At 39.3% G+C, this 16,788-nt stretch overlaps 1 protein-coding gene across 4 annotated transcripts in view; it reads left to right on the top strand.

The window, feature by feature from the left end:
• Positions 1–16,788, top strand: part of LOC133663248 (poly(rC)-binding protein 3) — a 102,732-nt gene that overhangs the window by 54,666 nt on the left and 31,278 nt on the right. For all 4 annotated transcript variants that reach the window (XM_062067586.1, XM_062067585.1, XM_062067583.1 and 1 more), the window contains exons 3-7: positions 374–531; positions 10,573–10,596; positions 10,679–10,711; positions 13,457–13,573; positions 16,271–16,402. In XM_062067586.1, coding sequence (XP_061923570.1) covers positions 457–531; positions 10,573–10,596; positions 10,679–10,711; positions 13,457–13,573; positions 16,271–16,402 — 381 coding nt within the window. In that variant the 5' untranslated portion in view covers positions 374–456. The remainder of the gene's footprint in view (positions 1–373; positions 532–10,572; positions 10,597–10,678; positions 10,712–13,456; positions 13,574–16,270; positions 16,403–16,788) is intronic.

Here is a 16,788-nt window from a genome sequence, read left to right as displayed (position 1 = left end):
GACCACGACTGTAGGTGTGAAAATACACAAAACCGAACTATTTGAGAAATAGTTCCCCTAACCCTAACCCTAACCCTATGGGAACATAGTGACTGTTACTACCACAATATATTTTCTTGATTTCTTTTAGTGTTTCTTAAAGCCAGAAGGTTGCTATTTGAAACGACTATAATTTGGTTATCTGCTTCTTTTCTACAAAATAAAACAACTGAATGAACATCCTCCAAGTCTAGTGATTGTATTAATTTTTTTCAGGCATTGTAGAGTTCTGTTTTAACTGATTTTAAGTGCATTGTTCTTCAATCACAGTGATGACTAGAGATGTGTTAAGTATCATTATGCATATGTGTCTGTTACAATGTGTGTTTGGCAGGTGCCTGGCTGGCAGGAGTACCATCCTATTCCTTCTTCCTTTGAGGATTCCAGCAGCATCATTCGGTCATACCTCCTCCTGGCATGGAGTGTACCAAAGCCCAGTCGGAGGGTGGCCTCAATGTCACCCTTACCATCCGTCTCCTTATGCATGGAAAAGTAAGCAAACACTGTGCATAATCCTTTCTTTAATGACCAATACTATGTTCAGGGTTTAGATGTCTTAATTGTGCATCTATTTCTGTATTGCATTCATTTGCCATACCACTTGTCCTCAATAAGACCTGGATTGGTCGCCATTTGATTGCAGAACATTCACACTTAGATTCACAATGTTGAGTCGCCAATTGGCCTAACTTTTTGGACGGTGGCAGGAAGATGGAGTACTTGGAGAAAATCCACGCACTTGTAGGGAGAACAGACCAGGCCACAATGTATCACAAAGGGTTTTTTTCCCTTCTTGTTTATACAGTTTGTAATAATTAAGTTGCATTGCTGGTGTTGTTTCTCTGTCATCTTGGCTTGAAATAATATTAGTTATTATAAGGGTTGTTTTTCAATTAGTAACGCATTTTTGGGTAAAAGGCTTTTTTTATTATTAAAAAGTTACTTTTTTCTTGTGAGGAATTGTATTAAGGATTAATCTCATTAATATGTACATGAAAGTATTTGAGCATGCTGTACTATTGTCATGACCCGCTGCCCGGATCATGTTTGTTTAGTTTTTGACTCCCTCAGTTCCTGTTTTGAGCACCCCTGGGTTTGTGTTTTAGTTGCCATGACTGCAGATTGTTTTCACCTGCCTCTGATTGGTGTTCGGGACGTTCACCTGCTCCTGGGCACTAATCAGAGAGCTACTTATTCCCTGCTTTTCGGCACACTCACTCTGGCTTTCTTATTTGCTTCCACACAACAGTTACGACGACTACTAATTTGATTCCTGAGCTAAGTTTCGCCTTTTTGTTTGCCTGTTTACATGCTAAACTTTTCTTGTTGGCTATTCCGTTAGCTTCCCGTGCTATCGGCACGCTGGTGCTCTTTTGTTTGTATCCCGCATGATTTATGGACAATAAATAATTTCCTTACCTGCACCTTGCCTCCGGAGTCCTGTCTGCATCCTGGGAGAATGATGCATGCAGTTTAATGCGACCCCGCCGTGACAACTATGATCATACATGGCAATTCTTGTAAAAAAAAAATGTCACTCTTATCTTGCTTTTGAGTATATTTTAATGGAATAAAAATAATTTTGATCAGTAGTTGGGAAGTAGTAGGACAAACCAGCAGTAAAATGAATAATTTTTAACCAACTATTGTGTGAAGGAGCACTAAATTGCACAACCCAATAGTTGGGTTGGGAATAACCCAACATTGTAGTGAGCGTATCTCAGTTTTTGTGTTAAATAAATTCAACCCAATAGTTGGGTTATGAATCAACCAACATTGAATTAGCATAACTCAACTTTTGGGTTAAATAATTTAAACCAATAGTTTGGTTGGGAATAACCAAACATTAAGTTATCATAACTCAACTTTTAGGTGAAATATTTCAACGCAAAAGTTGGGTTGAAAAAATTAACCCAAAATGTTGACTTAAAATAACTCAAATAAGGGGTACGTCCTTTTCTGAACCAGCAGTTGGGTTAAAATTAGGTTATTTTTTAACCCAACATGTTTTAGTGTGTAGACTGGTCTCCCGCCAATCGCAGGGAAGAAACAACCATTCATACGTACAGACAATTTAGAGTCTTCAATTAACCTAACATAGATTTAGGAATGTGGGTGGATGCCGTAGTACCCATGCACGCACGAGAAAACATGCAAACTCCACACAGAAATGTCCAAACAGAGATCTATACCATCCCTACCGTCCTATCAGTAATATCTGCTTTCTGCTGGAACCGTATGGTACTTTGGCCCAAAGGTTACAAATGAGTTTTCACTCTTATTGCAGCAAGCTCTCATATCCGATGTTAGTGAACCACTGGGACCAATTTACAATGTTTGGTATCCAGCCCAAGGACTAAACATGTGGACAGGCTGAGTTCTTAATAATAAACAGCCCCCTGTCTGTGTCACATGATACAATAGTTTGTTTTGTTCTGGTCAAATAGAACTTTTAATACTTCTATTTCTCAAGAAATGTAACCAAGTTGGTTTTACATTTGGGGCATTAGGATGAACTATGTAGCTGTAGTTGTTAGATCAGCGTGGTGGCAGAGGTAGGTTGATCAACGTGCAAGAAAACACAGGAAATCAGATAAGGTTAAAGATGTTGGAGTATCACAAATCATTGCAGCAAACTGCAGAGAAGACAATGATCTGGCAACGTTCAGGAACTTTTGGTTCCTGGAACCTCTGGTTCCTGGATGCGTATATATTAAAGATGTGCGGATAGGCAATTATTTAATCCGCAACCGCATCACAAAAGTCGTCATCCACCCGCCATCCACCCGAACCAACATTTTATCAAAACCACACCCGCCCGCTACCCGCCCGTTGTTATATATCTAATATAGACGATGCAAGGCATTAGTGAGGTTAGAAAGCTTTTGCCTGTTAAAGAAAGGAGACTGATCCAATGCAGCAGAGACATTCAATGCGTGCCACGCATTAATATCTCTTGGCCACGCATTAGTGGCTAAGAGATATTAATGCGTGATAATATTATTTATCATTTTTATAATGTTATTGTCATTTCCATTAAGAAAGTGTTGACTATTGTTGCCAATGCCCTCAGATCAGGAGTGCGTTCCTCACACTTTGTGTGCACAGTTGCAGCAAGCAGAACGATGCTTTTGAAGTTAAAAAAATGTTTTAGAAAGACTAGGCCTATATTTTCGTTAGGTAAAAAAAATGTTCTGAATTTATTTCAATGAATATTAACTTGTTAACGTTATAATGCTCAAATAGGGACGAGGGCGGGGTGCACAGTGAAACAGTGAACAATTTTGCGACAAAGATGAACCTTTATTGATTGATCTGCAGCCATGACAAAATATCAGACAATCTCCATTGTCAACGACAGGCAGGAATTGGTTCAACCGCCACCCGCCCGAATCTATTTAAAATCTATTTTTTTCTTCATGTGACCCGCGGTTTATCCGCGGACTCCGCGGTTGTGTCCGCAAACCGCGCATCTCTAGTATATATATATAATTAGTAGTAACAGACACATTCATAACAATATGTAATGTGTACAATATTTATTGTATTTTGGATTATTTTAAGCAAAACCGGAACTTCTTTCCTCAGCGCATTTATTTCAGTTTCCATAGTAAAGCACTTCTGACTTCCGGCAACAAATGTGTGTTCCTACTTCCAGAAACAAAGGGCTTCTGGGTTGTAATCATGGCAGACTTGGTAATGGACAAAGAAGAGACTATTTTTGAACAAATGAGGATTCACAACCTTATCTTTTTGAAGCTGAATGTACGGATGATGAACTGCTGGTTATAGTTAGCAAGCACGAAGAAGAGCGTGCAACGTTGAAGTAGACGGAAGCCGAGAGAGTGAGGTCGGCGTGACTTGCCACTGTAAATGTCCAGCTTAGAGCCAAGCTATGCCGAGATAAATAGCGTGCTTACCCAAAATCAACTGGAAAAAAACGTCCTTGGCTGTCCATCGAGTGAGACGCAACCCTTCATGCTTGTTATTACTACATACACTGTTGAGCTGGCAAACAAAACATGAAATGTGGGCCGATACTTTACAGATAGTGTAAATATGTGTATGTGTATAATATATTTGCTCCAAAGACATGCACCTGGGGATAGGTTGATTGGCAACACTAAAGGCCTACTGAAATTAAATGTTCTTATTTAAACGGGGATAGCAGATCCGTTCTATGTGTCATACCTGATCATTTCGCGATATTGCCATATTTTTGCTGAAAGGATTTAGTAGAGAACATCGACGATTAAGTTCGCAACTTTTGGTCGCTGATAAAAAAAAAAGCCTTGCCTGTACCGGAAGTAGCGTGACGTCGCAGGTTGAAGGGCTCCTCACATTTCCCCATTGTTTACACCAGCAGCGAGAGCGATTCGGACCGAGAAAGCGACGATTACCCCATCTATTTGAGCAAGGATGAAAGATTTGTGGATGAGGAACGTGAGAGTGAAGGACTAGAGTGCAGTGCAGGACGTATCTTTTTTCGCTCTGACCGTAACTTAGGTACAAGGGCTCATTGGATTCCACACTTTCTCCTTTTTCTATTGTGGATCACAGATTTGTATTTTAAACCACCTCGGATACTATATCCTCTTGAAAATGAGAGTCGAGAACGCGAAATGGACATTCACAGTGACTTTTATCTCCACGACAATACATCGGCGAAACACTTTAGCTACGGAACTAACGTGATAGCATCGTGCTTAAATGCAGATAGAAACAAAAGAAATAAGCCCCTGACTGGAAGGATAGATAGAAGATAAACAATACTACCAAACTCTGGACCTGTAACCACACGGTTAATGCTGTACCGCCTGGCGAAGCCTAGCAATGCTGTTGCTAACGACGCCATTGAAGCTAACTTAGCTACGGGACCTCGTCAGAGCTATGATTAAAAACATTAGCGCTCCACCTACGCCAGCCCTCATCTGCTCATCAACACCCATGCTCACCTGCGTTCCAGCGATCGATGGCGCGACGAAGGACTTCACCCGATCATCGATGCGGTCGGCGGCTAGCGTCGGATAGCGCGTCTGCTATCCGACTCAAAGTCCTCCTAGTTGTGTTGCTGCAGCCGGCCGCTAATACACCGATCCCACCTACAGCTTTCTTCTCTGCAGTCTCCATTGTTCATTAAACAAAATACAAAAGATTCACCAACACAGATGTCCAGAATACTGTAGAATTTTGCGATGAAAACAGAGCTGTTTGTATTGGGATACAATGGTGTACCAATACTTCCGGTTCAACCATTGACGTCACGCGCAAACGTCATTATATCGAAACGTTTTCAGCCAGAAGTTTGCCGGGAAATTTAAAAATTGCACTTTATAAGTTAACCCGGCCGTATTGGCATGTGTTGCAATGTTAAGATTTCATCATTGATATATAAACTATCAGACTGCGTGGTCGGTAGTAGTTGGTTTCAGTAGGCCTTTAAATGGGTGATCTTCCAACATCACAGCAGTCTTTGTCCAAATCACAGAGAAGGTTGGTGTTTGGAGACATCTCCAATGGGCTCCAAGAATCCATCAAGGCCATGAACGTGTTTTATCTCTGACTAAACCCAGGCAAAGGCTGCAAAGGAGAAGAACCACCACACAAACATTTAGGCTAAAACTGTGATACTCAAAAAGAACCAAAGCAACCACAAGGCAGCATGCACACTTCTGAAAATCTCAACGGTCCTAAAATGTAAAAAGAGACATTGGCATGGCACTAGCCCTGTTGATATGTGCCATCGTTCACTCCTTGGAAGTGCCCCAAATATTCTCCACTCTGTTGCACAGCTGCTCTGGTCATTATTTGAATGACCTCATAGCTCGACATGTCCCACATTTGTCCTCCATTGCAAGTTTAATTATGTTGCCAGTCGCTGGACCAACAAATCCACTTGGAATGTGGCCTAAATGATTTCTAACTGCTTATACCCTTTGTGTCTTAACATTGTGTTCCCTCTTCTTGTAGTCCATAATAATGGTGCTCATTAATGGAGAATCAAAGGGGACAAATTTAAGTAAATATTGAAATAATACCAATAAAAAAATTGTTACCCCTTGTATGCACAACCTACCAATACCGAAAATGACCTCAATGCAACTTTGATGCAACTTTGACTGTCAATAATGTCCCACTTACACATCTGATGTCATCTCTCACATCTGATGCAACTTTGATTGTCAATACTGTCCCACTTACACATCTGATGTCATCTCTCACATCTGATGCAACTTTGACTGTCAATAATGTCCCACTTACACATCTGATGTCGGCAGTCTCACCACCCAGGAAAGGGCAATACATCTGATTCACTAAAGACTGTAGGACGACAGAAAGCTAATGAGGTCATTCCAAACAATGTAAAATGTAGAACTTTTTATATTCTTTTGGCTGACTCTACATATGTAAAAACCATGGCAGGTGCATCATATAGGTGGGTTATGTGTAATGTATACGTTTTGTGTTGTATCTTTCAATATTTGTGTGAGTCAAATGTGTAGTGAACTCTGAACGTTGGAAGCTAACATGGATCATTCATTTTATCTTCTGCGTCTCCTGACAACACAGCCATCAAACACAATTTGTCACTTGACTTCCTTGTCAACATGGCCCCTCAACACAACTAGTCACATGACTTTCCTGCCAACATGGCCACCAAACACAACTAGTCACGTTTTTTCTCCTGCCAGTTTGATGGCCAGTTGCATCAGATGTGAGAGATGACATCAGATGTGCAAGTGGGACAGTATTGACAGTTAAAGTTGCATCAGATGTGAGAGATGACATCAGATGTGCAAGTGGGACAGTATTGACAGTCAAAGTTGCATCAGATGTGAGAGATGACATCAGATATGCAAGTGGGACAGTATTGACAGTCAAAAGTTGCATCAGATGTGAGAGATGACATCAGATATGCAAGTGGGACAGTATTGACTGTCAAAAGTTGCATCAGATGTGACAGAGGACATCAGATATGCAAGTGGGACAGTATTGATGATTAAAGTTGCATCACATATGAGAGATGACATCAGATGTCTAAGTGGGACAGCATTGAAAGTCAAAGTTGCATCAGATGTGTGAGATGACATCAGATGTGTAAGTGGGACAGTATTGACAGTCAAAGTTGTATCAGAAGCAAGAGATGACATCAGATGTTTAAGTGGGACAGTATTGACAGTTAAAGTTGCATCGTATGTGAGATATGACATCAGATGTGTAAATGGGACAGTATTGAAGATCAAAATTGCATCAGACGTGAGAGATGACATCAGATGTGCAAGTGGGACAGTATTGACAGTGAATGTTGCATCAAATGTGAGAGATGACATCAGATGTGCAAGTGGGATAGTATTGACAGTGAATGTTGCATCAAATGTGAGAGATGACATCAGATGTGCAAGTGGGACAGTATTGAGAGTCAAAGTTGCATCAGATGTGAGAGATGACATCAGATGTGCAAGTGGGACATTATTGACACTCAAAGTTGCATCAGATGTGAGAGATGACATCAGATGTGCAAGTGGGACAGTATTGACAGTTAACAGTGCATCAGATGTGAGAGATGACATCAGATGTGCAAGTGGGACAGTATTGAGAGTCAAAGTTGCATCAGATGTGAGAGATGACATCAGATGTGTAAGTGGGACATTATTGACACTCAAAGTTGCATCAGATGTGAGAGATGACATCAGATGTGCAAGTGGGACAGTATTGACAGTTAACAGTGCATCAGATGTGAGAGATGACATCAGATGTGCAAGTGGGACAGTATTGACGGTTAACATTGCATCAGATGTGAGAGATGACATCAGATGTGTAAATGGGACAGTATTGAAGATCAAAATTGCATCAGACGTGAGAGATGACATCAGATGTGCAAGTGGGACAGTATTGACAGTGAATGTTGCATCAAATGTGAGAGATGACATCAGATGTGCAAGTGGGACAGTATTGAGAGTCAAAGTTGCATCAGATGTGAGAGATGATATCAGATGTGCAAGTGGGACATTATTGACACTCAAAGTTGCATCAGATGTGAGAGATGACATCAGATGTGCAAGTGGGACAGTATTGACAGTTAACAGTGCATCAGATGTGAGAGATGACATCAGATGTGCAATTGGGACAGTATTGAGAGTCAAAGTTGCATCAGATGTGAGAGATGACATCAGATGTGTAAGTGGGACATTATTGACACTCAAAGTTGCATCAGATGTGAGAGATGACATCAGATGTGCAAGTGGGACAGTATTGACAGTTAACAGTGCATCAGATGTGAGAGATGACATCAGATGTGCAAGTGGGACAGTATTGACAGTTAAAGTTGCATCAGATGTGAGAGATGACATCAGATGTGTAAATGAGACAGTATTGACAGTCAAAGTTGCATCAAATGTGAGAGATGACATCAGATGTGCAAGTGGGACAGTGTTGACAGTTAAAGTTGCATCAGATGTAAGAGATGACATCAGATGTGCAAGTAGGACAGTATTAACGGTTAACATTGCATCAGATGTGAGAGATGACATCAGATGTGCAAGTGGGACAGTATTGACAGTTAAAGTTGCATCAGATGTAAGATATGACATCAGATGTGCAAGTAGGACAGTATTGACGGTTAAAGTTGCATCAGATGTGAGAGATTGCATCATATGTGAGAGAGGACATCAGATGAGCAAGTGGGACAGTATTGACACTCAAAGTTGCATCAGATGTGAGAGATGACATCAGATGTGCAAGTGAGACAGTATTGACAGTGAATGTTGCATCAAATGTGAGAGATGACATCAGATGTGCAAGTGGGACAGTATTGACAGTCAAAGTTGCATCAGATGTGAGAGATGACATCAGATGTGTAAATGGGACAGTATTGACAGTCAAAGTTGCATCAGATGTGTAAATGGGACAGTATTGACAGTTAAAGTTGCATCAGATGTGAGAGATGACATCAGATGTGTATGTGGGACAGTATTGACAGTCAAAGTTGCATCAGATGTGAGCGATGACATCAGATGTGTAAGTGGGACAGTATTGACAGTTAAAGTTTCATCACATGTGAGAGATGACATCAGATGTCTAAGTGGGACAGTATTGACAGTCAAAGTTGCATCATATGTGAGAGATGACATCAGATGTGTAAGTGGGACCGTATTGACAGTTAAAGTTGCATCAGATGTGAGAGATGACATCAGATGTGCAAGTGGGACAGTTTTGACAGTCAAAGTTGCATCAGATGTAAGATATGACATCAGATGTGCAAGTAGGACAGTATTGACGGTTAAAGTTGCATCAGATTTGAGAGATTGCATCAGATGTGAGAGATGACATCAGATGTGCAAGTGGGACAGTATTGACAGTGAATGTTGCATCAAATGTGAGAGATGACATCGGATGTGCAAGTGGGACAGTATTGACAGTCAAAGTTGCATCAGATGTGAGAGATGACATCAGATGTGTAAATGGGACAGTATTGACAGTAAAAGTTGCATCAGATGTGTAAATGGGACAGTATTGACAGTTAAAATTGCATCAGATGTGAGAGATGACATCAGATGTGTATGTGGGACAGTATTGACAGTCAAAGTTGCATCAGATGTGAGAGATGACATCAGATGTGTAAACGGGACAGTATTGACAGTCAAAGTTGCATCAGATGTGAGAGATGACATCAGATGTGTAAGTGGGACAGTATTGACGGTCAAAGTTGCATCAGATGTGAGCGATGACATCAGATGTGTAAATGGGACAGTATTGACAGTCAAAGTTGCATCAGATGTGAGAGATGACATCAGATGTGTAAACGGGACAGTATTGACAGTCAAGTTGCATCAGATGTGAGAGATGACATCAGATGTGTAAGTGGGACAGTATTGACGGTCAAAGTTGCATCAGATGTGAGAGATGACATCAGATGTGTATATAGAACAGTCAGAATTGCTAAGAATTAAAGGTTCTTAGAAGATTTCATAGGAACTAATTGGGGTCATTTTTGACCCCACTTGCTGAAAACTCAAATGACCTCATGTTTTATGAGGAATACCTGGACTACGAATATATTAGAAACTTTTAGTTTGAAAAATGTTAAAGAACAACAATCCCCAGCTGTGCATCTAAGAGTTAATACAGAAGAGTGTAAGTCTAGAACCACCTAGACCCTTGTCTTTTTGAGGAAAAAGCAAAACCAAGGGTAAATACTTTGATGTTTAAAGGGTAGCTGTGTGAAAAGTGCATGAATATTAATGTCTACTTCGGGAACACAGTGGCCTGGAAATTCAAATACACAACGGATGTACAGTCACCCTTAGTCACGGAGGAAAGGACTTGTGTGTTGACACACAGCCAGAGCTGCACCCTCCCCACTGTGCCACCGCCTCATGAAGAGTGATGACATGCAGAAGGAGATCCCTGTGCGACCCCTTTCCCAGTCGGACTCGTCTGACCTCGCTCAGTGATGAATGCCCTCATAATAAATTATACAGTGGAGTTTTGGAGTAAACACCTTTGTTGTTTGTTTGTTTGTTTGTTTCGTAGGAAGTGGGGAGTATAATTGGAAAGGTATGTTATTTTAGTTGACATCACTCACACAAACACTTTTTCTTCACTGCAAAGTGTAAGTGTTTCTTTTTTTTCCCACCAGAAAGGGGAGACGGTGAAAAAGATGCGAGAAGAGGTATGTTTCATCAGCATTCATAGTATAAGTTATCAATAAATTAATCAGTGTATTTATACAGCCCTTCATCACATTAAAATATCGGTATGCACGCACAACACTTAAGACATTTAGCGTATCAGTATGTAGAATTAAATTATGGAATGGATTAAGTAAATAGGTCAAACAATGTACTAATTTGATCCATTTGAAGATATTGTTCGGACTCGGGTTGCCTCGATACCAATATTTTGGTACCAGCACCAAAACGTATTTCGATACTTTTCAAAATAAAGGTAACCACAAAAAAATTTAATTAATAGTTTTATTTGAACAAAAACATTAAACATATGTTTCTTATTGCAATCATAAAATCATATAGCAAACATACCAGACAACTTCTCTTATAGTAGTAAGCAAACAAAGGCTCATAATATGGCTGCTGTAACATAAGGTGTCATTCTATTATGTCGTCAACATTATGAGGGACAAACGGTAGAAAATGGATTATTGATCTACTTGTTCATTGACTGTTAATATCTGCTTACTTTCTGTTTTAACATGTTCTATCTACACTTCTGTTAAAATGTAATAAGCACTTATTCCTTTTTTGTTTGGCTACTTTACATTAGTTTTAGGTGATGCTCGTCCTTAATAATTTTGACAAAATAATAGAATGGAAAATGACACAATATGTTACTGCATAAATTAGGAGTCTTTTTTTTGTTTACTTACTACTAAAAGACAAGTTGTCTTGTATGTTCACTATTTTATTTAAGTACAAACTTGCAATAAGAAACATATGTTTAATGTACTGTACATTTTTTTGTTAAAATAAAGCCAATAATGCAATTTTTTTAAGGTCCCCTTTATTTCGAAAAGTATCGAAAAGTACCGGTACGGTACCAAAAATATTGGTATCGGGACAACACTACACTATTGAATGGAGACAAGTCAAACACTTGTACCAGGTAGAAAACTGCTATTTAGACTGAACCTTATCTTGTTAGACCGCCCACAAGATCACTGATTGGTATTCTGCAGGCTGCCTTTTTGCCAACTTGACAATGATTGACCGTCAGATGCGAGATAAAAACGAACCGTGATCATTCACAGGAGGGTGATATTTGTGATAGAAATGTTTTATAAACGGTCACTGTGGTGCTAAACTGGTGAGTGAGATCATAAACTTTTTTGAACAATGCTTATGTAGTTTAAAGCATAATACTGTATAGAGAAACCATTGAGCAACAAAATAGCTTGTAAAAGGTCAACTAATAAATGACACAGTGTTTATATGAAATGTAATAAAGAAACATTACCAGACACAGCTATCACATATATATTTATAGCACCAGTATTTATCACAGCAAACTCTAGGGGTCTAGTGGTGACAGTGCGCATGTTAAGCAGGAAAACTAGGTTCGATGCTTGTTGAGTCAGAAAATCATTAAAGTTGCAAATTGCCCATTGTTGTTTCCTTCATTGTTTTTGTATTTTGAACTACAAATATTAAAAAGTAAAAGTTTTAAAATTGTTTTACACAAATAAAAATGGGGACAAAACAAAAACCATGCATCAAATCCTTAAAACCACCCTCTCTACTCTACTGTACTATATTTGTGACCCAGCCCCTTCAAAAAAAAATCCACATTTCACCCCTGAATTAGTTTAATTAGTAGGGGTGTCAAAACAAAAATAGGTTTTCAGATTAATCGCGATTCTTATTTGTAACGATTCTTAAATGATTAAAACAATTTAAAAAACGATTTAAAAAAAAAATATATATATATAAATATGTATACAGTACAGGCCAAAAGTTTGGACACACCTTCTCCCCATTCAATGAGTTTTCTCTATTTTCATGACTATTTACATTGTAGATTGTCACTGAAGGCATCACAACTATGAATGAAACAATGTGGAGTTATGTACATATTAACAAAAGAAGGTGAAATAACTGACAACATGTTTTGTATTCTAGTTTCTTCAAAATAGCCAGCCTTTGCTCCGATTACTGCTTTGCACACGCTTGGATTCTCTCGATGAGCTTCAAGCACACCTGTGAAGTGAAAACCATTTCAGGTGACTACCTCTTGAAGCTCATTGAGAGAATGCCAAGAGTGTACTTATTTCTCTTGTTGCCCTATTTTTATTTCACTTCATTAAATTTTCGGAAAGCGTTTTATTAAAAGTAATATAGAAATTGATCAGAGTTTATTAATCCATTTTATGGAGGAATGTAGTTAATCATAGAACGTGCATCCATTCTTATTAAAAAATACTGATTTTGAACCGAGAATCGATTCATAAGTGAATCATTACCTCCAAGAATCGAATCGAATCGTGTGGTGCTCAAAGATTCACAGCCCTATTAATTAGTGTGAACAATATCACTCATGTGATCCAATATCGTCAATCAATCAATCAAAGTGTATTTATATAGCCCTTAATCACGAGTGTCTCAAAGGGCTGCACAAGCCACAACGACATCCTCGGCTCAGATCCCACATCAGGGCAAGAAAAAACTTAACCCAATTGGATACAATGACAAACCTTGGAGGGGACCGCAGATGTAGGCACCCCAGGAGAGGGGGGTAGAGCAGAAAAGAGACGGCAGATCAACTGGTCTAAAAGGGGGGTCTAATTAAAGGCTAGCGTATACAAATTAGTTTTATGATGGGACTTAAATGCTTCAATAGTCTCACATGAGCTCAGAAGATGTCATGGTCAAAAAGTACAGAACTGTGTGTTCTATTTTTTCAGAGTGGAGCACGAATCAATATTTCAGAGGGCAACTGCCCAGAGAGGATTGTCACCATCACTGGACCAACAGACACCATCTTCAAGGCTTTTGCTATGATTGCCTACAAATTTGAGGAGGTACAGTATGTTGTCATGATCTCTGGTCTGGATCATGTTTTTTGTTATTTTCTGTTCATTTAAGACTGCATAGTTCCTGTTTTTGTGCACCCGTGTTTGTTTTAGTCACCATGGCGACTCATTAGTTTCACCTGCCTCTTGTGTTCCGGACGCGCACCTGTTTGTAATCACTGATATTATTTAAGCCTGTCATTGCCAGTTAGTCGTTCTGGCGACATTGACATTGTTCATTTCATGCTCTGTTCATGCTTTTATTCTTGCGATTGCTCTTTTCATGATTTAGACTAAAAATAAAAGTATCATTTTTTTGCCCACATAGTTTTGGGCACACACGTGTTTAGTAGCAAAATAGGCTGACAATTTTCTGTACAAGTACATCACACCTATAGTGTGTATTTGAATAGTATATTCAAGCCATACTGAATTTCTAAAATGTATGAGCTTCGAACCTTATATATTACTGTATTTATTCCCATGAACCTTTGTAACAAATGCACATCTGAACTACTGTATTCAGCAAATATTTTCATATTCCGCCTTACCCAATGCCTGTGACTGAACCCAACATGTTCAGTTTACTGAATGGTAAACTGATTCATGCTGATAACTAGGGATTTGATTTTTGATTTTTATTAAGGATCCCCATTAGCTGGTTGCCACAACAACCCACTAGTCTTCCTGGGATCCACAAACTCAATACAATTACAAGTAAAAGTATATAATAATAACTACACAATACAGAAACAAATAAGAGCATCAACAAACAAACAATTTACAGTCACAGAATATTAAGTACCATATAAATATAACTACACAATACAAAACCAAGCAAAAATCTTCAACAAGCAAACTAATTTACAGACTCAGATAAAATATTACTTTCCTTTTAAAAACCTGTTTACTTTCAATGCCGGTGAGAATTCGAGGCAGGTTATTCCAGAGCGATACAGATCTATAAATAAAAGATTTCCGCAAAGCATTCTTCCTGGGACGAGGGAGTACAAAATGACCCTCACTAGACACCCTGGTATTATGATTATGCATAGTGCTACTGTAAACTATTTGGGCCATGAGAAAAGCAGGGGTTTTACTACTGGTTACTGATTTGAACAATATTAGAGTATTAGCTGACAATCTGTTCTGCACTGTTAGCCAGGAAAGAGAAGCATGTATTTGGTTAACATTGGTTCTTAGTGAACAACCCAGAACCAGCCTTTCTGCCCTATTCTGGACAAACTGGAGTTTACTGATCTCACCACTTGCAGCAGACGCCCAGACTGTAGAACAATAGTCCAGATGACACAAGACTTAAACTCTTAACAATCTGACAAAGAACAGGTGGATCAACAAAAGCAGCACATTTCCTGGAAATACCAACAGCCCTTCCCATCTTTGTAACTATATCACTGATATGATTTGACCAGGATAGAGTGCAGTCCAGCATCACTCCAAGGAGCTTGGCACTTCCGACCTGTTGAACTGTTGAAAAACCTAACCTCAGATCCAACTTTGAGTCACAAGATAACCCTTGCCTAGTCCTCAATACAATACTTTTTTGTTTTTGAGATATTAAGGACAAGGATGTATACCTAGTACCTGTAATTTTTTTGTACCGGTTCCTAATTAGGTGAAGGTTCTGGACTAACGATACAGCTATCAGTATTTTTTGTTCCAGCTGACTGACGTAATTATGACACGCTGTCACATTCTGTTCAGTTTTGAATAATGACAAATAAGGAAGCAACACCACACAAAGGTTTGTGACAATATTTCCTCCTCAAATGTTCCTCAAAGTCACGCACGCTGTGTCAGTGTGAAGTGAACAAACTTTACTCTTGAGTCACAACTGTGTTTTATCAACCGTCCTCTGAGCGATCCATTAATCCACATGCCAATATTAATCCACTCAAAAGAGTGAAAAATTGAGGTAATATAATAAGCCGTAAATTTGCCTTTAAGCAAGATAGCATCCACTGTACACACTAGTACACACACATACATCGGTAGCGCAACACTCAATATGGCTTCCGGTCCGGCACTCAAATAAGTCTTTGTGCAACAGCAACACAACTAACAATTCCTATTGTTACAAAATGCAGACCCACATAACTGATTGTATTAATTTATATGATATACTTTTGTATTTGATATAATGTATAAAAGGTCTGTGTTTTGCACATGCATGCCATATATTGGGGACGGCGTGGCACGGTTGGGAGAGTGGCTGTGCCAGCAACCAGAGGGTTCCTGGTTCGATCCCCACCTTCTACCAACCGAGTCACGTCCGTTGTGTCCTTGAGCAAGACACTTCACCCTTGCTCCTGATGGGTCGTGGTTAGAGCCTTGCATGGCAGCTCCCGTCATGAATGGGTGAATGTGGAAATAGTGTCAAATTGCTTTAATTACCTTGAAGGTAGAAAAGCGCTATACAAGTATAACCCATTTACCATATATACATTTTATTTCCAGCTGAGTGTAATTGTAATGAATAGAAACACAGTGATGGATCTGGGTGGTCTTTATTAGAAGATGCCATAACTGCATTTCAGCTTGCACTGCACACATAGTTGACTTCTTTAACACTTCCCTGCTCTAAGATGTTACAGTAAATCATGTTGGAGTGAGTTAACTTAATGAATATTTTGGCCGATCTATTTCTACAGTAATTTATGTTTTATATGTTCATATTTTTTTTAGGACATCATCAGTTCCATGAGCAACAGCCCAGCAACCAGCAAGCCTCCTGTTACCTTAAGGCTTGTAGTGCCAGCCAGCCAGTGTGGGTCCCTCATAGGAAAAGGAGGTTCCAAAATAAAAGAAATGAGAGAGGTATGATAATATCCATACTAGTTTGGTGCTTCATGTGATTTTCCCAAGGAAAGATGTTCTGTCCACACTGACTCTACATTGTGTGTGTTTTCCCAATCATAACATTTATCAATAGAAATGTATTTTTATGTGTCTTCCTTGGGTTGTGCAGTAGGTAAAAATATAATTACGTTGTCAGTTCCAGGTAATACTGCACTTCGAGCAGCACATCGCACCTGTGGCTGTTGGTCATTTAGTTCCTTATGTAATGCACTATAGGGGGGGTGTCAAACGTACGGCCCATGATCCGTATCAGGCCCGCGAACAGGTTTAACCCGGCCCGGTCAGTTGGCTAAATATATAAATGAAATTTTAATTAAATAAACTGCTGTTCTAAATATGTCTAC

Source organism: Entelurus aequoreus, linkage group LG13 (genome assembly GCF_033978785.1).
Source record: "Entelurus aequoreus isolate RoL-2023_Sb linkage group LG13, RoL_Eaeq_v1.1, whole genome shotgun sequence".
Classification (NCBI taxonomy): domain Eukaryota; kingdom Metazoa; phylum Chordata; class Actinopteri; order Syngnathiformes; family Syngnathidae; genus Entelurus; species Entelurus aequoreus.
The sequence above is the reverse complement of the archived record's forward strand: the minus strand, read 5'-3'. Positions and strand labels throughout refer to the sequence as shown.